Below are 24,952 nucleotides of genomic sequence, written 5' to 3'. Positions count from 1 at the left end.
AAACAGGCAAAGCGTCAATACAATACTAAAATCGAATCCTACTATGCTGGCTCTGACGCTCTTCAGATGTGTCAGGGCTTGCAAACTATCACAGACTACAAATAGAAACCAAGCCACAAGGTGCCCAGTGACGCAAACCTACCAGACAATGTAAATGTCTTCTATGCTCGTTTCGAGGCAAGCAAACCTGAACCATGCATGAGAGCACTAGGCGTTCCGGAAGACTGTGTGATCTCGCTCTCCATAGCTGATGTGAGTTAGATCTTAAAATTCACAAAGCCACAGGGCCAGACGGATTACCGGTACACATACTCAGAGCATGCGTTGACCAGCTGACAAGTGTCTTCACTGGCATTTTCAACCTCTTCCTGACCCAGTCTGTGATACCTTCATGTTTCAAGCAGACCACCATAGTCCCTGTGCCCATGAACGCCAAGTTAACCTGTTTAACTGACTATCGCACCATCTGTAGCCATGAAATGCTTTGAATGGCTGGTTAAGGGTCGTATCAACACCATCATCCCAGACACCCTAGACCCACTCCAATTCGCATACCGCTCTAACAGAGAGGGCAGCATCCCACGCTGCCCTCTCCCACCTGGACAAGAGGAACACCTGTGTGAGAATTATGTTCATTGACTACAGCTCATTGACTACAGCTCACAATTGTTCCCTCCAAGTTCATCACTAAGCTCAGGTCCCTGGGACTGAACACCTTCATCTGCAACTGGATGCTGGACTACCTGACGGGCCACCCCAGGTGGTGAGGGTAGGCAACAACCTCAACACGGGGGCCTTCATGAGGTATGTGCTTAGTCCCCTCCTGTACTCCCTGTTCACCCACGACTGCGTGGGTGCACACGACTCCAACACCATCATTACGTTTGCTGATGACACGACAGTGGTAGGCCTGATCACCGACGACGATGAGACAGCCTATAGGGAGGAGGTCAGAGACCTGGCAGTGTGGTGCCAGGACAACAACCTCTCCCTCAACATCAGCAAGAGAAAGGAGCTGATTGTGGACTACAGGATACTGAGGGCCCGAGCACGCCCCCATCCACATCGACTGGGCTATTATGGAGCGGGTCTAGAGCTTCAAGTTCCTTGGTGTCCACATCACTAAGGAATTAACATGGTCCACAGACACCAACACAAGGCACAGCAATGCCTCTTCCCCCTCAGGATGTTGCACCATTGAGAGCATCTTGACTGGCAGCATCACCGCTTCGTATGGCAACTGCTTGGCATCCAACCGCAGGGCGCTACAGAGGGTAGTGTATACGGCCCAATACATCACTGAGGCCGAGCTCCCTGTCATCCATGACCTCTATTTCAAGCAGTATCAGATGAAGGCCCTAAAAATTGTACCAATGCACCAAGTCTGGAACCAACAGGACCCTGAACAGCTTCTACCCCCAAGCCATAAGACTGCTAAATAGTTAACCAAATAGCAACCCAGACTATCTACATTGACCCCCTTTTGCACTAACCCTTTTGACTCATTGCATACGTTGCTGCTACTGCTTATCATCTATCCTGTTGCCATATATAGCTCAATTACCTCCTACCCATGGCACATCGACTCGGTACTGGTACCCTGTGTATATATAGCAAAGTTATTGTTACTCATTGTGTATTTATTCCTTGCGTTATTAATTTTCTATTATTTTTCTATATCATTACATTTAACACAATTGAAAAAGAGTCACTGGTCTTAATCGGCATTACCTGTATAGATAAAGGTTAAATAATTAATTTAAAAGTCCAAAAATAGATATGCCAATCTCTACTGCAATATTTACTGCTGTCTACTGGTCCTTTTAAATTACAGTAATACAGTTCCTTCAGAAAGTACTCACACCCCTTGACTTTTTCCACATTTTGTTGTTGTCACGTCTACTCCCGTTCCCTCCGTGGCCGGTCTACTAACCACCGGTCCTGGCAACCAACATTATGTTGTCCTGGCAACCCACATTACACACTCCTGGCAACCCACTTTTTGCACCCCTGGCAACCATCATTACGCACACCTGCTCCCCATCGTTATGCACACCTGGACTTCATCATTAGATTGATTATTTTCCATTTATTTAGCCCGCTGTAGCCTCAGTCTTTAGGCAGTATTGGTTTTGTTCAGGTTCAGTACATGGCTCCTGTTGTGTTTATCTGCTTATTCTCATTATTAAACTCACCTTCTGCACCTGACTCCTAGTATATACTTTACAGTTGTGTTACAAGGTAAGATTAAAATGGATTTAATTGTCATTTATTGTCAACGATCTATACAAAATACTAGAGATATCTTTTTGCATTGGCAGCGTCTCAATCCACCACTGCCTATGTAATACTTTTGCATCTGCTGTGAAAGGTGACAGAGCTAGAGCGGTGTTTGTCAGGCCATGAGACATCCCGAAAATTGGTCTTCTCACAAAGTCATCTGTGACTTCCGGTCTACAAACTATTATGACCCCTCTATGGAAAGATGAGACTCTAGCAAACACAACGTTCTGCTCTGCGACCCCCACAAGCGTCTTGGGACTCGTCTGAAGTCAGTATAGCCGATCTGCCAACTTCTGTCTGTAGCGTCCGAATGGTTTGGGCTACACGCTAATATGACCCCTCTGTGTAAAGGTGAGACTCTCACTAACACGTACATGTCGGTTGTTTTACTCTAGAATACATTTCCTTTAGATTTTTTTGGGCGGGGGACTATCTGTTGTTCCATGTAGTGAATCTGTTATTCAATGCGTTTCTATGGAAAATGATTATTTAATTAAATGTTTTATCTAACTAGGCAAGTTAGACAACGCTGGGCCAATTGTGCGCCGCCCTATGGGACTCCCAATCACAGCCGGATGTGATACAGCCTAATAGCTGTAAGGACAAATAAAATCGTTCCATCAAATAATTGGTTTATATATTTTGGGGGTACTTCAAGGGGTCTTAAAATACTAAATCAAATAGCAAAATGATCCTTGGTATAGCTTAGTAGTCCCTTTGAGCATGGTGAAGTTATTAATTACACTTTCGATGGTGTATCAATACACCCAGTCACGACAAAGATACAAACATCATTTTGTTTTAATTGACTGCATTATGTATCTTAATGTGTATTTCGTCTAGATGTATGTTTATCTATAATGACCTGTTGTACAGTATGTGCTGTATTTTGGGTTGTGCAGGACTCATTTGTAAAACAGACTTTAGTCTCAATATGACTTCCCTGTTGAAATAAAGGTAAATAAATAATAATAAAGTAAAACTGTCAAAAAATAAAATGTGCCAAAGAAATGTACTTTATGTCCTGAATAAAAAGCGTTATGTTTGGGGCAAATCCAACACAACACATCACTGAGTACAGAGTTTCATATTTTCAAGCATGGTGGTGGCTGCATCATGTTATGGTTATGATTGTCATCGGCTAGGACTAAGGGATTTTTTTATGGAGCTAAGCACAGGCAAAATCCTAGAGGAAAACCTGGTCCAATCTGCTTTAGGACAGACACTGGGAGACAAATTCAGCAGGACAATAAACTAAAACGCAAGGCCAAATATACACTGGAGTTGCTTACCAAGACAACATTGAATGTTCCTGAGTGGCCTAGTTAAGATTTTGACTTAAATAGGCTTGAAAATGACAAGACTTGAAAATAGCTGTCTAGCAATGATCAATTTGACAGAGCTTGAAGAATAAAAAAAAAATATTGTGCAAATATTGTATAATCCAGGTCTGCAAAGCTCGTAGAGACTTACCCAGAAAGACTCACAGCTGTAATCGATGTCAAAGGTGATTGGAACATGTATTCATGGTTGGGGAGTAATGGATTACATGTAATCCGTTACATGTAAGGGATTACAAAAATGGAACTGTAATCCATTTTGCTACCAGAAAAAATATTGTAATCAGATTACAGATACGTTTGAAAAACTAGATGATTAAATCTGACACTTCTGTTTTCTCAATGACATTCAAATCAGCATTGAAAAAAGGCATACATTTAAATTTGCTCAACGTGAGCAAGTCTGACCATAAATCAGAGACCTCTATAATGACACAACAAATATGTTTGATGGATCGCGGGAAAAGAGCAGGAATAGGCTTTTGTAGGCTACAGTCCAAGCTATGTCTTCCAATGGTGCGACAGCTGTCAGCATCCAAAGATTATCCAACTTGAATAAACTCTTGGAGGTAAGGATGACAGCAGTGGTGTAGTCTACGGCGACACGGTAATCACTTATTATTATTGGCTCCTGAGTGGCGGAGTGGTCTAAGGCACTGCATCTCACTGCTAGAGGCGTCACTACAGACCCTGGTTCGATCCTGGGCTGTATCACAACCGGCCGTGATCGGGAGTCCCATAGGGTGGCGCACAATTGGCCCAGCGTCATCCGGGTTAGGGGAGGATTTGTCCAGACTAGCCTAGTTACATAAAGGTTAAATAAAAATATCTACATAGTGCATTGATGTGAATCACACTGCTGCGCTCTCATTTAGCTATTTGCGCCTTACGAATTGTGGTTGTTGTGGATGGCTGTGCACAAATCTAAATGTGTATTTGAATCCAATAATGGTTGAATTCAAGAAGTTTAAGCTGCCTATAAATTGTTGTTTTTGAAACCAGTGGACAGCAGGTGAAAAAAGCGCTCTTGCAAAAGCTGCATAGTGTGGATCCCGGCCTATGGAATAAAAGTGAGGCTTTTATTGCTCAATCTAATTCATGATGATAAAAATAAATTCATTGGCCTAATGGACACATGCTCAAACTCGCACACTTTTGATAGACTTAAATGGGTAATCTGTAGTTGCTACATCCATTTTTGAATTTATAAATTATATATACACTACCGGTCAAAAGTTTAAGAACACCTAGAATGATAGTGAAGACATCAAAACTATGAAATAACACATGGAATCATGTAGTAACCAAAAATATATTTTATATTTTAGTTTCTTCAAATAGCCACCCCTTGCCTTGATGACAACTTTGCACACCCTTGGCATTCTCTAAACCAGCTTCACCTGGAATGTTTTTCCAGCAGTCTTGAAGGAGTTAACATTTACATTACATTTAAGTCATTTAGCAGACGCTCTTATCCAGAGCGACTTACAAAATGGTGCATTCACCTTATGATATCCAGTGGAACAACCACTTTACAATAGTGCATCTAAATCTTTTAAGGGGGGGGGGGTTAGAAGGATTACTTTATCCTATCCTAGGTATTCCTTAAAGAGGTGGGGTTTCAGGTGTCTCCGGAAGGTGGTGATTGACTCCGCTGTCCTGGCGTCGTGAGGGAGCTTGTTCCACCATTGGGGTGCCAGAGCAGCGAACAGTTTTGACTGGGCTGAGCGGGAACTGTGCTTCCTCAGAGGTAGGGGGGCCAGCAGGCCAGTGGTGGATGAACGCAGTGCCCTTGTTTGGGTGTAGGGCCTGATCAGAGCCTGAAGGTATGGAGGTGCCGTTCCCTTCACAGCTCCGTAGGCAATCACCATGGTCTTGTAGCGGATGCGAGCTTCAACTGGAAGCCAGTGGAGAGAGCGGAGGAGCGGGGTGACGTGAGAGAACTTGGGAAGGTTGAACACCAGACGGGCTGCGGCGTTCTGGATGAGTTGTAGGGGTTTAATGGCACAGGCAGGGAGCCCAGCCAACAGCGAGTTGCAGTAATCCAGACGGGAGATGACAAGTGCCTGGATTAGGACCTGCGCCGCTTCCTGTGTGAGGCAGGGTCGTACTCTGCGAATGTTGTAGAGCATGAACCTACAGGATCGGGTCACCGCCTTGATGTTAGTGGAGAACGACAGGTTGTTGTCCAGGATCACGCCAAGGTTCTTAGCACTCTGGGAGGAGGACACAAGGGAGTTGTCAACCGTGATGGCGAGATCATGGAAGGGGCAGTCCTTCCCCGGGAGGAAGAGCAGCTCCGTCTTGCCGAGGTTCAGCTTGAGCTGGTGATCCGTCATCCACACTGATATGTCTGACAGACATGCAGAGATGCGATTCGCCGCCTGGTTATCAGAAGGGGGAAAGGAGAAGATTAATTGTGTGTCGTCTGCATAGCAATGATAGGAGAGAGCATGTGAGGATATGACAGAGCCAAGTGACTTGGTGTATAGCGAGAATAGGAGAGGGCCTAGAACAGAGCCCTGGGGGACACCAGTGGTGAGAGCGCATGGTGCGGAGACAGATTCTCGCCACGCCACCTGGTAGGAGCGACCTGTCAGGTAGGACGCAATCCAAGCGTGGGCCGCGCCGGAGATGCCCAACTCGGAGAGGGTGGAGAGGAGGATCTGATGGTTCACAGTATCAAAGGCAGCAGATAGGTCTAGAAGGATGAGAGCAGAGGAGAGAGAGTTAGCTTTAGCAGTGCGGAGAGCCTCCGTGACACAGAGAAGAGCAGTCTCAGTTGAATGCCCAGTCTTGAAACCTGACTGATTAGGATCAAGAAGGTCATTCTGAGAGAGATAGCAGGAGAGCTGGCCAAGGACGGCACGTTCAAGAGTTTTGGAGAGAAAAGAAAGAAGGGATACTGGTCTGTAGTTGTTGACATCGGAGGGATCGAGTGTAGGTTTTTTCAGAAGGGGTGCAACTCTCGCTCTCTTGAAGACGGAAGGGACGTAGCCAGCGGTCAAGGATGAGTTGATGAGCGAGGTGAGGAAGGGGAGAAGGTCTCCGGAAATGGTCTGGAGAAGAGAGGAGGGGATAGGGTCAAGTGGGCAGGTTGTTGGGCGGCCGGCCGTCACAAGACGCGAGATTTCATCTGGAGAGAGAGGGGAGAAAGAGGTCAAAGCACAGGGTAGGGCAGTGTGAGCAGGACCAGCGGTGTCGTTTGACTTAGCAAACGAGGATCGGATATCGTCAACCTTCTTTTCAAAATGGTTGACGAAGTCATCCGCAGAGAGGGAGGAGGGGGGGGGGGAGGGGGAGGAGGATTCAGGAGGGAGGAGAAGGTAGCAAAGAGCTTCCTAGGGTTAGAGGCAGATGCTTGGAATTTAGAGTGGTAGAAAGTGGCTTTAGCAGCAGAGACAGAAGAGTTCACACATATGCTAAGCAATTGTTGGCTGCTTTTCCTTCACTCTGCTGTCCGACTCATCCCAAACCATCTCAATTTGGTTGAGGTCGGGGGATTGGGGAGGCCAGGTCATCTGATGCAGCATAACTACAATCAATATATATTTACGCTCAGTGTGTCATTGGGATCTCTGTTGGAATCGTCCATCTGTCTGTTGGAGAGTTCATCCGAGCGTCTCTCTCTGCTTCCCTGAAGATCAAAGTCGTTCGTGGTTAGAATGGATACTTCAGAGTACCATTCACAAATGTTCTCATAGAATAGATGTTTCGGTGGTTGACGGTCTTCGCATCCCAGGTTGACATAATTTCGATAGTCTCAGAGTTGAACCATTTCCCGCCGTGTAGCCAATGCTCCACGTGGTATGGTTAGGAATTCAACAACCATTGCACCCTTAGCTTACGCTGAGGTTTTTATGGTCTAAACTCAAACCTTTGTCCCCTCAGCTGACCGTGGTACGCATGGTCTCAGGAGGGTTTTTTATTTGTAACAATAGAAAAGGCGGGTCTATGACGCCAGATCATGTCTGTGCTCACGGGGGCAGGCCAATGACTTAGTTCAACTTTAAGGGGAATACAATTCTCTTTCATTAAAGGTTTAACATCACCTTTCATTTCACAAATAGTTTCATCTTTACACATTCATTTTATACAAGAATTAGATGCAAACCCCATATTTGAGAAATGTACATATTCAGAGATATAGTTATGTGGGTTTCCTGTCATCTCTGAGGTCACCAAATGAAACACACTCGTCATACCCGTCCTTTAAGAGTCCACAGAGTCCCACCCTCTCACAAATTGACCTTTTGTATCAAATTCCCATTTTGGGGATTTAGGAGTTCACCATGTGAAATCCTTTGTTCTCTCTATGTGTCTCTCTTTCTGCATGGCGAGGGGGAGAAAGTCTCCTCCAGGAATTTACGACCTGAGATAACAGAACCTGGGTGTAGGAGAGAGGGGGGGATGCCACGAGCTACACCAAGAAAGGGCCACGTCATGACACCTCTGAACAGTTGATGTTGAGATGTCTGTTTTTATTTTTATTTCATTTTATTTAAACTTTATTTAACTAGGAAACTGTTACTTTAACTCTGTGAAGCATTTATTTCAGCTGCAATTTCTGAGGTGCAGTGAACTAATGAACTTATCATCTGCAGCAGAAGTAACTCTGGGTCTTCCATTCCTGTGGCGGTTCTCATGAGAGACAGTTTCATCATAGCGCTTGATGGTTTTTGCAACTGCACTTGAAGAAACTTTCAAAGTTCTTGACATTTTCCGGATTGACTGACCTTCACATCTTAAAGTAATGATGGACTGTCGTTTCTCTTTGCTTATTTGAGCTGTTCTTGCCATAATATGGACTTGGTCTTTAACCAAATAGGGCCCCCTACCTTGTCACAACACAACTGATTGTCTCAAACGCATTAAGAACGAATTCCACAAATTAACTTTTAACAAGGCACACCTGTTAACTGAAATGCATTCCAGGTGACTACCTCATGAAGTTGGTTGAGAGAATGCCAAGAGTGTGCAAAGCTGTCATCAAGACAAAGGGGGGCTATTTGAAGAATCTCAAATATAAAATATATTTTGATTTATTTAACACTTTTGTGGTTACTACATGATTCCATTTGTGTTATTTCGTAGTTTTGATGTCTTCACTATTATTCAACAATGTAGAAAATAGTAAAAATAAAGAAAAACCCTTGAATGAGTAGGTGTTCTTAAACTTTTGACCGGTAGTGTATATCCATTGATTCATGAAGAATATAAGTTATAAATGACTCATGAGATTTGCTCCTCAACTCTCACACTCCATGAGAACCCAAAATATAAGCTTATTTTTCTCCAATGTTTGTAAACATTGTAAATGTAAACAAACACTGTAAAGCCTCATAACTTGGTTAAAACAATCATTTTGATATCATGGACGGTCAGTCCTTGCATCAATAGCTCTGTCAATTAATCTGAGAGTGGTTACATTTTGCCAGGCCCATCCCTCAGCTTATTACCAAAACAGAGGCGGGGCGAACTTTTTCTTATTGTTTCATCTGTGGTTTTACCCTTTAAACAGCTGCATATGATCAAAGTGTCACTAACAAATGGTTATTTCACGACGAAAAGTCAAAAAAATTATATTTACGTTCGTTGAAACATGTCAAACGTTGTATAGCATCAATCTTTAGGGCCTTTTTAACATAAAACTTCAATAATATTCCAACCGGACGATTCCAATGTCTTGAAAAACGTTATGGAACACAGCTACCTCATCATGTGAATGCGCGCTACAAAACTCATGTCATTTTCTGAGTCACCAACTTCCCGGCCTTCTTGTTCACTCTGTGTTCACCGCAAAAGCCTGAAACTAGGTTCTAAAGACTGTTGACATCTAGTGGAAACAAAATGAACCCTAAGTCACTGTGTGTTAGATGGGCAATGACTTGAAAAGACTACAAGCATCAGACTTCCCACTTCCTGGTTGGATTTTTCTCAGGTTTTTGCCTGCCATATGAGTCCTGTTATACTCACAGACATCATTCAAACAGTTTTAGAAACTTCAGAGTGGTTTCTATCCAAATCTACTAATAATATGCAAATATTTGACTCTGGGCCCGAGTATTAGGCAGTTTACTCTGGGCACGTTTTTAATCCGAAATCGAAAATACTGCCCCCTATACCTTGACAGGTTAAGAGCAGTTAGAGGCCACGGAAGGAGTGTCGTGTGGCATTGAAGCTCGTTTTGAGGTTAGTTAACACAGTGTCCAAAGAAGGGCCAGATGTATACAGAATGGTGTCGTCTGCGTAGAGGTGGATCAGTGAATCACCCCCAGCTAGAGCGACATCATTTATGTATACAGAGAAAAGAGTCGGCCCGAGAATTGAACCCTGTGGTACCCCCATAGAGACTGCCAGAGGTCCGGACAACAGGCCCTCCGATTTGACACACTGATCTCTGTCTGCGAAGTAGTTGGTGAACCAGGCGAGGCAGTCATTTGAGAAACCAAGGCTACTGAGTCTGCCGATAAGAATACGGTGATTGACAGAGTCGAAAGCCTTGGCCAGGTCGATGAAGACGGCTGCACAGTATTGTCTTTTATTGATGGCGGGTATGATATCGTTTAGTACCTTGAGCGTGGCTGAGGTGCACCCGTGACCAGCTCGGAAACTGGATTGCACAGCGGAGAAGGTATGGTGGGATTCGAAATGGTCAGTGATCTGTTTATAAACTTGGCTTTCGAAAACTTTAGAGAGGCAGGGCAGGATTGATATAGGTCTTGTGGCGTACAGCAGGTCAGCCACCAGGGGGAGACTCCCCTATGGGGGCACGAATTGAGGAAGAAGGTACGAGCCGGCCAAAGAAGAGAGCGGGGACGACCAATAGCCTGTGCGGCCCAGAAGCAACCGGTTAACCAGCATGTGTCTACGGCTCCGGAGTCGGAGGGGGCGCCGGAACCCGATCCTCCTGGGGAACCCCTGGAGGAGGAGCCCATCCTCCCCCTCCTTGATTTCGAGGGGCCAGTAGAGACCCCCACGGGGGGTCAACTGAGGGGACAATTCGGAACGGCCCAGTGGGAGAATCCGAACTTGAAAGCTGCCGCCGCCCAAGTGATAGCGGTGGATGGACAGCTACTTCCGGGGGTGAGTGACTGGCGATACCCCCATTTTCAAATTAAGAATAACCTTTTGTATCAGGTGTCGCGCCAACAGGGGGAACTTTGAGAGATTGTTGCTGCCCCGACGGTACGTAGGAACTGTTCTTCAGCTGGCCCACACCCACCTGTTGGGGGCACACCTGGGAATGGAGAAGACCCGGGAATGGATTGCCGCCCAGTTCCAATGGCCCGGGATGAGGAGGGCCGTGGAAGACTACTGTTGCAGCTGCCCGGAGTGTCAACTCACTGCCCCGAAAGCAAACTTCCATAACCCTCTGGTCCCCCTGCCAATAATCGGGGTGCCCTTTGAATGCATTGCCATGGACATAGTGGGACCCCTGGTAAAGACTGCACGAGGACACAGGTACATCTCGGTAATAGTGGACTACGCCACCCGGTATCCCGAGACCATTCCCCTACGGGCGGCAGTGTCCAAGGGAATCGCCCGGGAGCTGTTTCACCTCTTTAGCCGGGTGGGCATCCCGAACAAGATCCTAACAGACCAAGGTACGGAGTTTATGTCAGGCCTCATGAAAGAGTTGTGTGCCCTCCTGCAGATCAAGCCAATCCGGACCTCCGTTTTTCACCCGCAGTCCGCAGTCTGATGGGCTCGTCGAGCGCTTTAATAAAACGCTCAAACAGATGCTGCGGAAGGTCATCGAGCAGGACGGGAAGAACTGGGACCAGCTACTACCCCACCTAATGTTCCCAAACCTCCATTGGGTTTTCCCCGTTCGAACTCCTCTATGGGAGGAGGCCATGCGGCCTACTGGACCTCGCCAAGGAGGTGTGGGAAGCCCAACTGACCCCCTTACGCAGCGTGGTAGAGCACGTGGAGACGATGTGGGAGCGGATAACAGCCATGTGGCCAGTCGTGAGGGAACATATGGTGAAGCCCCAACACGCCCAAGCCCAGGTCTACAATAGCCTTCCCTGTAGCTCAGTTGGTAGAGCGTGGTGTTTGCAACACCAGGGTTGGTGGTTCGATTCCCACGGGGGGCCAGCAAAAAAAAATTATGAAATGTATGCATTCACTACTGTAAGTCGCTCTGGATAAGAGCGTCTGCTAAATGACAAAAATGTAAATGTAAAAATGTTAACAATAGGTCTATAGCAAATACAGCATATGGCATTCATTTTTCACATGTAAATAGCACTTTTCAGTAGTGCTCAAAGCATGCCATTCCATGAGGGCAGCATTTATTTTTCAACTCTAATCAATGAGCCCAATCAGTCCTCCATGACAACAAAATCATAAACAACAGAGTAGGGCTGGCTAATAAGTCCTTAGTTTTGGGGTTATGATCAGGTAAAGCAATTTGGTTAATCTATACTTCCATATTTCCAAGTCTTATTTTTGAAGATCAAGGGGTATAACATTTATTGGAATGACTGGAATTCTGATAGACTTTGGTTTTTAATGTAAATATATAATTTAAAATTATTATTATATGTAGTAGAAAGCGATGGGTTATAAGAAGCCTACGTAACCAAACCATAAAGTAAAATTTAACATCGATATATGGCCAGCTATGTACACTTTAACATTGATTTATCCTGCAATAGATGTCGTTCAATTGGTAACATACATTTTTGTCTTCTTCTAATGCCTCTTAAGGGGAAAGTAATTTAAAAGTAACTGAATGTAATCAGATTACATTACTGAGTTTGGGTAATCCAAAAGTTACATTACTGATTACAATTTTGGACAGGTAACTAGCAATGGATTACATTTAGAAAGTAACCTACCCAACCCTGCATTTATTGACTCAGGGGTTGAATACTTATCTAATCAATATATATAAATGTTTTTAACTTCATAAATCTTTTGCAAATGTTATCATTTTTCTTCCACTTTGACATGATTATTTAGAGTATTTTAGAGTATTTTGCATCCGATGACGGTGCCACGTTGAAAGTCGCTGAGCTCTTCAGTAAGGCCATTCTACTGCCAATGTTTGTCTATGGAGATTGCATGGCGGTGTGCTCGATTTTATACACCTGTCAGAAACAGGTGTGTCTGAAATAGCCGAATCCGCTAATATGAAAGGGTGTCCACATACTTTTGTATATATTTTGTAAATAGGCAATATTCCAAGCATTGCTTTGTACACAAAGATGAACCAGTGCTTCAGCCTTCTCATAGAAAGGGAGGGCCATTTCACCAAGTCTTATTGATCACAATGATGGGTGAGTGATCACAGTGTACAGTATTTTAGGATGCTGGCTGGGGCATGCATATAAACAATATCACCATAATCTAGCACAGATTTTTTTTTATCCTGACTGACAAAAAAACATGATTTATTCCTGAAATAGTAAACCAATTTCAGCTTTTTTGATAAAATGTCAACGTGCTGTTTAGAACTCAGCTTTTTATCTATCCAGATACCAAGATACTTATACAATCTGAAAGTGGCTTCATTTGTCTGCTTTGAGACTGGAAAAAACATTAACTGTGACTTTCTGGCATTCAGCACAAGTTTCAGTTGTTGAAGTTGTTTCTGAATGTCATCAAATGCTTGTTGTAAGTTCTGAAAAGCATCCTCAATTTTGGCAGCACAGGAATAAACTGTTGTGTCATGAGCATACAAATGGAGATCTTACATTACTATCAATCTAATTTACAGTGGGGTCCAAAATTATTGATGCTCTTGATAAATATGAGTAAAAATGATTGTATGATTGTACCCTGAACAAGGTACAGTGAGACCGAAACTTTGGTAATTTACCATAAATAACTGGGAGTTTATACATGGCGTGTGCGACTCTCTTTATTCTTTTTATAGCTTATAGTTTATTCGCCGTTAGTCAGCACCTCTACATCAAATAATTTTCTCTGGGTGTACGCCAGCTCATGTTTTTTATAAAAAAATTATTGTATAAAATAAATAATTAAAATACTGAGCTATATTGTATGCTAAAAATAACTGGGTTGGAAAACACATTGGAGGGATCTTAGACCATTCCTCTGTACAGAATCCTTCCAGATCCTTGATATCCTTCATCTGCGCTCAATTCAACCCACAGGTCCAGAGACTGAGATGGCCATTGCAAAATGTTGATTTTGTGGACAATTAACAATTTCTTTGTGGATTTTGTTGTGCTTGGGGTTATTGTCTTTCTGGAATATCCACTTGTGAGCAAGTTTCAGCCTCCTGGCAGAGGCAACCAGATTTTTGGCTAAAATATCCTGGTACTGGGTAAAGTTCATGATGCCGTTGACCTTAACAAGGGCCCCAGGACCAGTGGAAACAAAATAGCCCCATAACATCAGAGATTCACCACCCTATTTTACAGTCGGTATGAGGTTATTTTCTGCTTATGCATTCTCATTTCGACAACAAACCCACCGCTGATGTGTATCGCTAAAGAGTTCTATTTTTAAGAATAAGTTGAGTATTTCAGAGCTTGCCCCGAAAGACCTCATCCTGCTGAGAAAGTACATGCGCTGTTGCAGCTTAGCACACATATAGTCCACATGGACAGTCAATCTCAGGGCACGGTCAACATGTACTCCCTGTTCACTGTGAATGACGACCGGACTACGGTCAACCACTAACCTGGGTTCTGTCACGGATCCCTCCGGAACTGTGTCATTATGCAGACCAGGTCCCCATTCCCACTGATTGTAATTGTATAAATGTGCCCTATGGTTCACCATTGGGCTGTCGCTTATTGTTCCATTGTCCGTTGGTCGTGTGAGGACCTGTGCTGTGTTTGTTTTGGCTCTCATGCTGCGTGTTGTGCGCTTGTGTTTTCGGGTCTCGTCCCGTGTATTTATTACGGGTCTCGCCCCGTGTATGTATTCAAGGTACTCCTCGCTCTTTTGTTTGGGTTCAACCCTGTGTTTTGTATACGTGTTTGTTTGGTCTTTGTCCCCATGCCTTTACATGGCACGCTGTAATTTGGGTTAAATTTTGGCTCTCATGCTGCGTGTTGTGCGCTTGTGTTTTCGGGTCTCGTCACGTGTATTTATTACGGGTCTCGCCCCGTGTATGTATTCAAGGTACTCCTCGCTCTTTTGTTTGGGTTCAACCCTGTGTTTTGTATACGTGTTTGTTTGGTCTTCGTCCCCATGCCTTTACATGGCACGCTGTAATTTGGGTTAAATTAAAAAAACTATTACGCATTCCTACGCCTGTCTCCCGACCCTTTATACCAACGTGACAGGTTCAAAGATAATTTCTTGTGTTTTTGTGACATTCAGGACCAGAGAGTTTGCATTACATCATATACCCATTGATCTTTGAAGAATATAACTCATGAGCTTAGTATAACTGTCTGTACCCATCATAACCCAAAATATATGGTTGTTTTACTCAATTTATTGTTTGTAGGACCATGTTGGTCCCACTTTTAAACAAACTACAAATTATAAAGACTTTATAGAGCATTCATAAAGTCTTCATAAACACATCAGAGATGCTTCAAAAATCCTTCATAGAAAACAATTGGATGACTTCTGTTTCTGAATGGTCAGTAGCATCTATATGCTTTGTAAAGTGTTTATGAAGGATTCATTAAGTAGTTTGTTTGATAGATAGCTTGCTAGATAGTTTAATAGTCATGTACAGGGTTACAGATATAATTACAGGGTACAAGGCCTCCCAAGTGGCGCAGTGGTCTAAGGCACCACAGCCTGGGGTTCGATCACAACCGGCCGTGACCGGGACTCCCATAGGACGGCACACAATTGGCCCAGCGTCGTCCTAGTTAGAGGAGGGTTTGGCTTGGGGGGGCTTTACTTGGCTCATCTCACTCTAGCGACTCCTTGTGGTGGGCCGGGCGCCTGGAGGCTGACTTCGGTCACTAGATGAATGGTGTTTCCTCCGACACGTTGGTGCAGCTGGCTTCCGGGTTAAGCGAGCGGGAGTTAAGAAGTGCGGTTTGGCGGGTCATGTTTTAGAGGACTCATGGCTCGACCTTCACCTCTCCCGAGCCCGTTGGGGAGTTGCAGCGATGAGACAAGCTCGTAATCACGAAATTGGGGTGAAAAAGGGGAAAAAAAATAAAAACACAATTATAATTACAGGGTACAATGAAATTCTTGCGCTCCGAGCTTCAACAAAGCAGGATAAATGTAACAAAAATATCATAAAAATAGATAATAAAAAAATACAAATAATAATATCAACATGTACAATGATAAAAGTCCATTGGGGTGGGGGCAGGGTAAATGTAGGGCTTTCATCACAAATATTGACCTGCAAGACCTCTCTGCCTAAACACACACACACATACAAACTCGCTCATGCACACAAACACACGTACACATACACAAACTTGCACGCACACACACACACACACACACACACACACACACACACACACACACACACACACACACACACACACACACACACACACACACACACACACACACACACACACACACACACACACACAACCCCAAAAATGTCTGTTTATGAAGGCTTCATTAAGTAGTTTGTTTTTTGTAAACAAACAATGGAATAAAGATAGAAATAAAACTATAATTTCTATGTCATGAATTTTGTTGAGTGGCTACATTTTTCCAGCACCATTCCTCAGCTTGAAAGTGAACTATGTGGCAGGTCTGCCATTTGGCTGAAAAGTTCATTAAGGATTGTGCCTACCTGTGTGTGTGTGTGTGTGTGTGTGTGTGTGTGTGTGTGTGTGTGTGTGTGTGTGTGTGTGTGTGTGTGTGTGTGTGTGTGTGTGTGTGTGTACGTGCCTGTGTGTGTAGGTAGAGAGGTCTTGCAGGTCAATATTTGTGATGAAAGCCCTGCTACTATGAGGCTCTTCAGCTGTCCATAATACAGTCCAGGGCCCGGTTTCCCAAAAGTATCTTAAGGCTAAGTTCATCGTTAGAACCTTCGTAGGAGCATCGTTAAGTCTCCAAGTTGTTTCCTAAAAGCATCGTTATAAAGTTGCGCTTAAAAACGCTCATAGTCTAACACCTGCCTCAGATCGTATGCTATAGGCCTATTTTGTTCAATCAATTGAGTTATATTTTGCTACTTGTAGACTACTGTCTCAATATATTTCATGATGTGTAGTCTAACATGTGCGCAATGATGTGCCAAATTGGTGATTTTGTGCATTTTTATTTTGTATGCGTTAGCATAAGCCACGTCAATATTTGCAGCCATAGGTGGTAATACCTATCTAGTAGCTGATCCGTTGTCAGTATTGTGGAATAATTCTAAAGTTAAGGTAAGATTTGAATTGAGAAAGCTGACCTGAGAGCAGCCCTGCCTTTCTTTCAATCAGTTTGCGACCGTTCTCTGCGTGGTGTTTTGGGAAACACATGTTACATCTTTGGCAGTTGTAGGAAAGATGCATGTTAAAACCTGATTTTAATGTCTATGGTTAAAACAGTCATAAGGCTAAATTGCATCGCTATCAGAAAACCAGGCCCTGACCTGAATTGGAAGGAGACTGGAGTTATTTGCCATCATCATAACCAGTGTTGCTTGTGTCATCAGTTGCTATATAGGGCCCTCTGCTGGCCAATAGGAGACTTGCATCACAGTCTGCAGGATGTATTTTTTATTTTATTTAACCTTTATTTAACTAGGCTGAGTTGTAGCCAATCACAGGCGAGCTTACATATTAATTCACAAGGAGACCATCTAATATAAGACCAAAGTATAACTAATAGATCCAAATAATGGGAACAGAAACATAATGATGTTCTGGTCAGTTTTTTTATGTGCCTACAAACATGTCTACACACAAAAGTGCATATGCATTCATTCACACAGAAACTATTCAGACAAACAGTCACAATAACTGTAGCAATTTACAACCTTGATGCAACCTTTACTGAAACTCTTATTAATAAATTGGCACTCACACCCATGCACACGAACGCACGTGCACGTACACACACACATTTTTTAACATTGCTCTTGTAATGAAAAGGCCTGAGTTAAACATATCAATGAATAAAAAAATGTCATTTTGAAATTTAGTCATTACCGTAACACAACCTATTTGAATATTTTTGTTGTTGTCATAATCCCTTTTGTATACAGTCGTGGCCAAAAGTTTTGAGGTTGACATAAATATTAATTTCCACAAAGTTTGCTGCTTCAGTGTCTTTAGATATTTTTGTCAGATGTTAGTATGGAATACTGAAGTATAATTACAAGCATTTCACGTGTCAAAGGCTTTAATTGACAATTACATGAAGTTGATGCAAAGAGTCAATATTTGCAGTGTTGACCCTTCGTTTTCAAGACCTCTGTAATTCACCATGGCATGCTGTCAATTAACTTCTGGGCCACATCCTGACTGATGGCAGCCCATTCTTGCATAATCAATGCTTGGAGTTTGTCAGAATTTGTGGGGTTTTGTTTGTCCACACGCCTCTTGAGGATTGACCACAAGTTCTCAATGGGATTAAGGTCTGGGGAATTTCCTGGCCATGGACCAAAAATATTGATGTTTTGTTCCCCGAGCCACTTAGTTATCACTTTTGCCTTATGGCAAGGTGCTCCATCATGCTGGAAAATGCATTGTTAGTCACCAAACTGTTCCTGGATGGTTGGGAGAAGTTGCTCTCGGAGGATGTGTTGGTACCATTCTTTATTCATGGCTGTGTTCTTGGGCAAAATTGTGAGTGAGCCCACTCCCTTGGCTGAGAAGCAAACCCACACATGAATGGTCTCAGGATGCTTTACTGTTGATATGACACAGGACTGATGGTAGCGCTCACCTTGTCTTCTCCAGACAAGCTTTTTCCGGATGCCCCAAACAATCGGAAAGGGGATTCATTAGAGAAAACGACTTTACCCCAGTCCTCAGCAGTTCAATCCCTGTACCTTTTGCAGAATATCAGTCTGTCCCTGATGTTTCTCCTGGAGAGAAGTGGCTTCTTTGCTGCCCTTCTTGACACCAGGCCATCCTCCAAAAGTATTCGCCTCACTGTGTGTGCAGATGCACTCACACCTGCCTGCTGACATTCCTGAGCAAGCTCTGTACTGGTGGTGCCCCGATCCCGCAGCGGAATCAACTTTAGGAGACGGTCCTGACGCTTGCTGGACTTTCTTGGGCGCCCTGAAGCCTTCTTCAAAACAACTGAACCACTCTCCTTGAAGTTCTTGATGATCCGATAAATGGTTGATTTAGGGGCAATCTTACTGGCAGCAATATCCTTGCCTGTGAAGCCCTTTTTGTGCAAAGCAATGATGACGGCACATTTTTCCTTGCAGGTAACCATGATTGACAGAGGAAGAACAATGATTCCAAGCACCACCCTCCTTTTGAAGCTTCCAGTCTGAATTACCTAAAAATTCGCTCATTTTTGCAGATGCATGAAATTGCTAAAGACAGTTTTGCTACTGAACTTGCCCCTCCCCCCCACACACAAGCATACTCGAAGACCAATCATAGAAAAAAAGTGTTAAAAAATACACTGAGTTGCATACTTACCCACCCACACCCTGATTACCTAATGAAGACATTCTCTCTTTAATATGTCCCTAGTGTCTCCGATGTCTTGCCTCTGTCATTGCTCACTGGGAATTTCCTCTCCCAGCACTTTCACCACGTAAACACAGATATAAATAGTTCCCACCATGCAGTGACGCTCATTTACACTCTCAGAATAGACTTTCCATTTCTATTGCATGGCTTGCCGGGGCCAAGGGATCACATATCCACATAGTTAAACCGTTCGAATAACTCCTAATTGTGTTTGACGAATGGCGTCAATCACTGGACAGGGAGGCATGCAGCTGTCCCACTTGACAAAGGTGAAAAGGTTGACTCCGGTGTCTCATTGCAGTGTTAGATAACCTGCTTGTTAATCCAAGGTGTGTATGGACGCAAGCGTGTGTGTGTGCTGCAGGAGCCTAGAGAGAGTGGTGGTGGTGGTGGTGAGGTGGAGGGTGGGGATTTAGTGAGTTAGAGTTTTAGTGTCAACAGGAGCGGGACAAGGACAGCCAGGGCTAAATACGGTGAGACAGACACACACCGAGTGGACAAGGAATGGTCAGCTTAACTAACTCTTTACAAGTGACACGGACAACTGACTTATACAGGGGAAGAGGGGTTGTGTAAGCAGGGGCATAGGGGGGCAAAAGCAGATTAAGGGGTACAGGGGGGCTCTGCATTTTACGGACTGTGTTTTTGGACGTCTCAGAGAGCGTTGGAGAGCCAGACATGACTCGTTCACTTGGTAGCCTGTTCCGACGACTGCTGTCCAAGGACAGTAAGGGAGAGGAGGAAGATGAGGAGGAAGGAACAGCAAAACCAGACAGCGATGAGCAGGGTGAGTTCTCTTTACTCCAAGCCAGGGGTGTCAAACTCCTTCCATGGAGGGCCGAGTGTCGGCGGGTTTTTGTTTTTTCCTTTCAATTAAGACCTAGACAACTAGGTGAGGGAAGTTCCTTACTAATTAGTGACTTTAATTCATCAATCAAGTACAAGGGTGGAGCGAAAACCCACAGACACTCGGCCCTCCGTGGAATGAGTTTGACACGTGCTCCGAGCCCTCCGCATAGGTTTGGTATTTTTGGGGTATTTTATTAGGATCATATTAGCTGTTGCAAAAGCAGCATCTACTCTTCCTGGGGTCCACACAAACATGAAACACGACATAATACAGAACATTAATACACAAGAGCATCTCAAGGACAGAACTACATGTAAAACATTTTAAAGGCACACGTAGCCTACATATCAATACATACACAAACTATCTAGGTCAAATAGGGGAGAGACGTTGTGCTGTGAGGTGTTGCTTTATCTGTTTAACCTGTTATGGCTAGGGGGCAGTATTTTCACAGCCGGATAAAAAACGTGCCCGATTTAATCTGATTATTACTCCTGCCCAGAAACTAGAATATGCATATAATTATTAGCTTTGGATAGAAAACACTCCAATGTTTCTAAAACTGTTTGAATGGTGTCTGTGAGTATAACAGAACTCATTTGGCAGGCCAAAACCTGAGAAGATTCCATGCAGGAAGTGGCCTGTCTGACAATTTCTTGCCTTTCTTCATTATCTCTATCTATTACAGAGGATCTCTGCTGTTACGTGACACTTCCTACGGCTCCCATGGGCTCTCAGAAGGCGGCAAAAAGCTGAATCGTGGCTTTGCAGGCTCTGGTTGAAAGAAAGTAGCGCGTTTGGGTAGTGGCTGGTTACAGTACTGTGAGACTCAGGCTCGTGCCCGCGTCGACCCCATGCTATGTTTTCTTTCGTCTGTTTACCTAAACGCAGATTCCCGGTCGGAATATTATCGCTTTTTTACGAGAAAAATGGCATAAAAATCGATTTTAAACAGCGGTTGACATGCTTCGAAGTACGGTAATGGAATATTTAGAAATCTTTTGTCACGAATTGCGCCATGCTCGTGACCCTTATTTACACTTCGGATAGTGTCTTGAACGCACGAACAAAACGCCGCTATTTGGATATAACGATGGATTATTTTGGACCAAACCAACATTTGTTATTGAAGTAGCAGTCCTGGGAGTGCATTCTGACGAAGACAACAAAGGTAATCAAACTTTTGTAATAGTAAATCGGAGTTTGGTCAGGGCTAAACTTGGTCGGTGTCTAAATGGCTAGCCGTGATGGCTGGGCTATCTACTGAGAATATTGCAAAATGTGCTTTCACCGAACATATCGAGTGCATAGAGGAGTTCTGTATCTATAATTCTTAAAATAATTGTTATGTTTTTTGTGAACGTTTATCGTGAGTAATTTAGTAAATTCACCGGATGTTTGCGGGGGGTATGCTAGTTCTGAACGTCACATGCTAATGTAAAAAAGCTGTTTTTTGATATAAATATGAACTTGATTGAACAAAACATGCATGCATTGTGTAACATAATGTCCTAGGTTTGTCATCTGATGAAGATCATCAAAGGTTAGTGCTGCATTTAGCTGTGGTTTTGTTTTTTGTGACATTATATGCTAGCTTGAAAAATGGGTGTCTGATTATTTCTGGCTGGGTACTCTGCTGACATAATGTAATGTTTTGCTTTCGCTGTAAAGCCTTTTTGAAATCGGACAGTGTGGTTAGATTAACGAGAGTCTTGTCTTTAAAATGCTGTAAAATAGTCATATGTTTGAAAAATGGAAGTTTTCGGATTTTAGAGGAGTTTGTATTTCGCGCCACGCCCATCATTGGATATTGGAGCAGGTGTTCCGCTAGCGGAACGTCTAGATGTAACAAGGTTTGCTGTTCATTTGAGCTATATGAGATGGAATGGAGTTCCATGCAATAATGGCTCTATATAATACTGTACGCTTTCTTGAATTTGTTCTGGATTTGGGGACTGTGAAAAGACCCCTGGTGGCATGTCTGGTGGGGTAAGTATGTGTGTCAGAGCTGTGTGTAAGTTGACTATGCAAACAATTCAGGATTTTCAACACATTCATTTTTCTTATAAAAAGAAGTGATGCAGTCAGTCTTTCCTCAACTCTTAGCCAAAAGAGACTGGTATGCATAGTATTTGTATTTATATCAGCCCTCTGAGTACATTGAAGAGCAAGATGTGCCTCTCTGTTCTGGGCCAGCTGCAGCTTAACCTGTTAGGGCTAGGGGGCAGTATTTGCACGGCTGGATAAAAAAAATGTACCCGATTTAATCTGGTTACTAATCCTACCCAGTAACTAGAATATGCATATACTTATTATATATGGATAGAAAACACCCTAAAGTTTCTAAAACTGTTTGAATGGTGTCTGTGAGTATAACAGAACTCATTTGGCAGGCAAAACCCTGAGACAGATTCTGACAGGAAGTGGATACCTGATGTGTTGTATTACCTTTAAACCTATGCCATTGAAAAACACAGGGGCTGAGGAATATTTTGGCACTTCCTATTGCTTCCACTAGATGTCACCAGCCTTTACAAAGTGTTTTGAGTCTTCTGGAGGGAGATCTGACCGAACAAGAGCCATGGAACGATGATGGCCCATTAGACACCTGGCGCGCGAGTTCATGTTGGGTACCCTCGTTCCAATACGTTATAAAAGAGAATGCATTCGTCCACCTTGAATATTATTCATGTTCTGGTTAAAAAAGGCCCTAATGATTTATGCTATACAGCGTTTGTCATGTTTGAACGAACGTAAATATATTTTTTCCCCTCGTTCATGAAGTGAAGTCCGGTGGGCTTAGATCATGTGCTAACAAGACGGAGATTTTTGGACATAAATGATGAGCTTTTTTGAACAAAACTACATTCGTTATGGACCTGTGATACCTGGAAGTGACATATGATGAAGAGAATCAAAGGTAATGGATTATTTACATAGTATTTTCGATTTTAGATCTCCCCAACATGACGACTAGTCTGTATCGCAACGCGTATTTTTCTGGGCGCAGTGCTCAGATTATTGCAAAGTGTGATTTCCCAGTAAGGTTATTTTTAAATCTGGCAACTTGATTGCGTTCAAGAGATGTAAATCTATAATTCTTTAAATGACAATATAATATTTTACCAATGTTTTCTAATTTTAATTATTTAATTTGTGGTGCTGACTTGAATGCCGGTTATTGGAGGGAAACGATTTCCTGAACATCAACGCCACAGTAAAACGCTGTTTTTGGATATAAATATGAACTTGATAGAACTAAAAATGCATGCATTGTCTAACATAATGTCCTAGGAGTGTCATCTGTTGGAGATTGTAAAAGGTTAGTGCATAATTTTAGCTGATTTTATGGTTTTGGTGACGCCTGTCTTTGAATTGGCACAACATTACACACAACTCTTGTAAATGTACTGTCCTAACATACTCTAAATGTATGCTTTCGCCGTAAAACCTTTTTGAAATCGGAAAACGTGGTTAGATTAAGGAGATGTTTATCTTTCAAAGGGTGTAAAATAGTTGTATGTTTGAAAAATTTGAATTTTGACATTTATTTGGATTCAAATTTGCCGCTCTTGAAATGCACCTGCTGTTGATGGAGTGCACCACGGGTGGGACGCTTGCGTCCCACCTAGCCCATAGAGGTTAACTAAACATGCTTTGTTTAATGCCAGTGGCAAGTCATTGGTAAAAATAGAAAAGAGTAGAGGGCATAGGGAGCTGCCCTGCGGTACACCACACTTTACATGTTTGACATTAGAGAAGCTTCCATGAACGATAACCTTTTAAGGTCTATTAGATACAGCGCCTTCGGAAAGTATTCAGACCCCTTGACTTTTCTCACATTTTGTTACGTTACAGCCTTGTTCTAAAATGAAATAAAACATTTTCCTCAGCAATCTACACACAATACCCCATAATGACAAAGCAAATCGTTTTTTAGAAATTTTTGCTAATTTATTAAAATTAAAAAACAGAAATACCTTATTTACATTAGTATTCAGACCCTTTGCTATGCGACTCGAAATTGACCTCCGGTGCATCCTGTTTCAATTGATCATCCTTGAGATGTTTCTACAACTTGACTGGAGTCCACCTGTGGTAAATTCAATTGATTGGACATGATTTGGAAAAGCACACACTTTTCTATATATGTGATATTTCTGTTTTGTATTTTTAATACACTTACAAACATTTCTAAAAACCTTGCTTTGTGATTTTGGGGTATTGTTGTTCAGTAGATTGATGAGGGAAAAAAATATTTAATCCTTTTTATCATTCACACACACAACTGATGTCCTCTCTCAATGACTTACAGATTGATGTCATCTTGCCGTTCTCCATTCTGCAAACTGTTCTTCAGGTCCTGGACCTCTTTGGTCAGGTCGTACATTCTTTTATTAGTTGAATCCACTAGTATTTGGACAAAACACTTGAAGCTATTTTATTGTTGTCACATCTGCTTGTAGAACTATTTTTGATTGTTAAAAAAATCCTTCACCTGTGATAGAGAGACACCACTGTCCTCAATGGTACTCCCGCCGGCTTTGGTCTTTGTCATGGTAGTTAGCAACGTAGGTTATGCTGTTATTCCTTGCAGTTCCAGACAGGGCAGGTCACAGGGATCTAGACAGCTAAAAACACGGGACAATCCACGGTCCCAGCCACAATGGCTAACCGCGTCATGGGCTGCGTTCAAGCCCTCAAGAAAACTCCTCTAGCTTGATAGGTAGCTAGCTTGGAGCTAGGGTAGCTGCTACGCCAAATAGCTCATCAGACCCAGCCTTGGATGACTGGACAGAGAGTAGCAGTCCCAGCAACTGATGCCAACTGCGTCACGGGATCCAAACTCAAAAGTTAGCTACAGTTGAAGTCGGAAGTTTACATACACTTAGGTTGGAGTCATT

The 24,952-nt window shown here is 43.1% G+C and overlaps 1 protein-coding gene across 2 annotated transcripts in view; it reads left to right on the top strand.

Annotated features, from left to right (window-relative positions):
* The window catches only part of LOC106579787 (fibroblast growth factor 12), a 164,017-nt gene that overhangs the window by 45,017 nt on the left and 94,048 nt on the right, over positions 1-24,952 (top strand). The window contains exon 1 of one of the 2 annotated variants that reach the window (XM_045704247.2): positions 19,531-19,985. The exons of the other annotated variant lie outside the window; for it this stretch is intronic. Coding sequence (XP_045560203.1) covers positions 19,877-19,985 — 109 coding nt within the window. The 5' untranslated portion in view covers positions 19,531-19,876. Of the gene's footprint in view, positions 1-19,530; positions 19,986-24,952 lie in introns of those variants that run through there. 2 annotated transcript variants of the gene reach the window in all.

The sequence above is a fragment of the Salmo salar genome, chromosome 20, assembly GCF_965601325.2.
Source record: "Salmo salar chromosome 20, fSalSal1, whole genome shotgun sequence".
NCBI classification, from domain to species: Eukaryota; Metazoa; Chordata; class Actinopteri; order Salmoniformes; family Salmonidae; genus Salmo; species Salmo salar.
The sequence above is the reverse complement of the archived record's forward strand: the minus strand, read 5'-3'. Positions and strand labels throughout refer to the sequence as shown.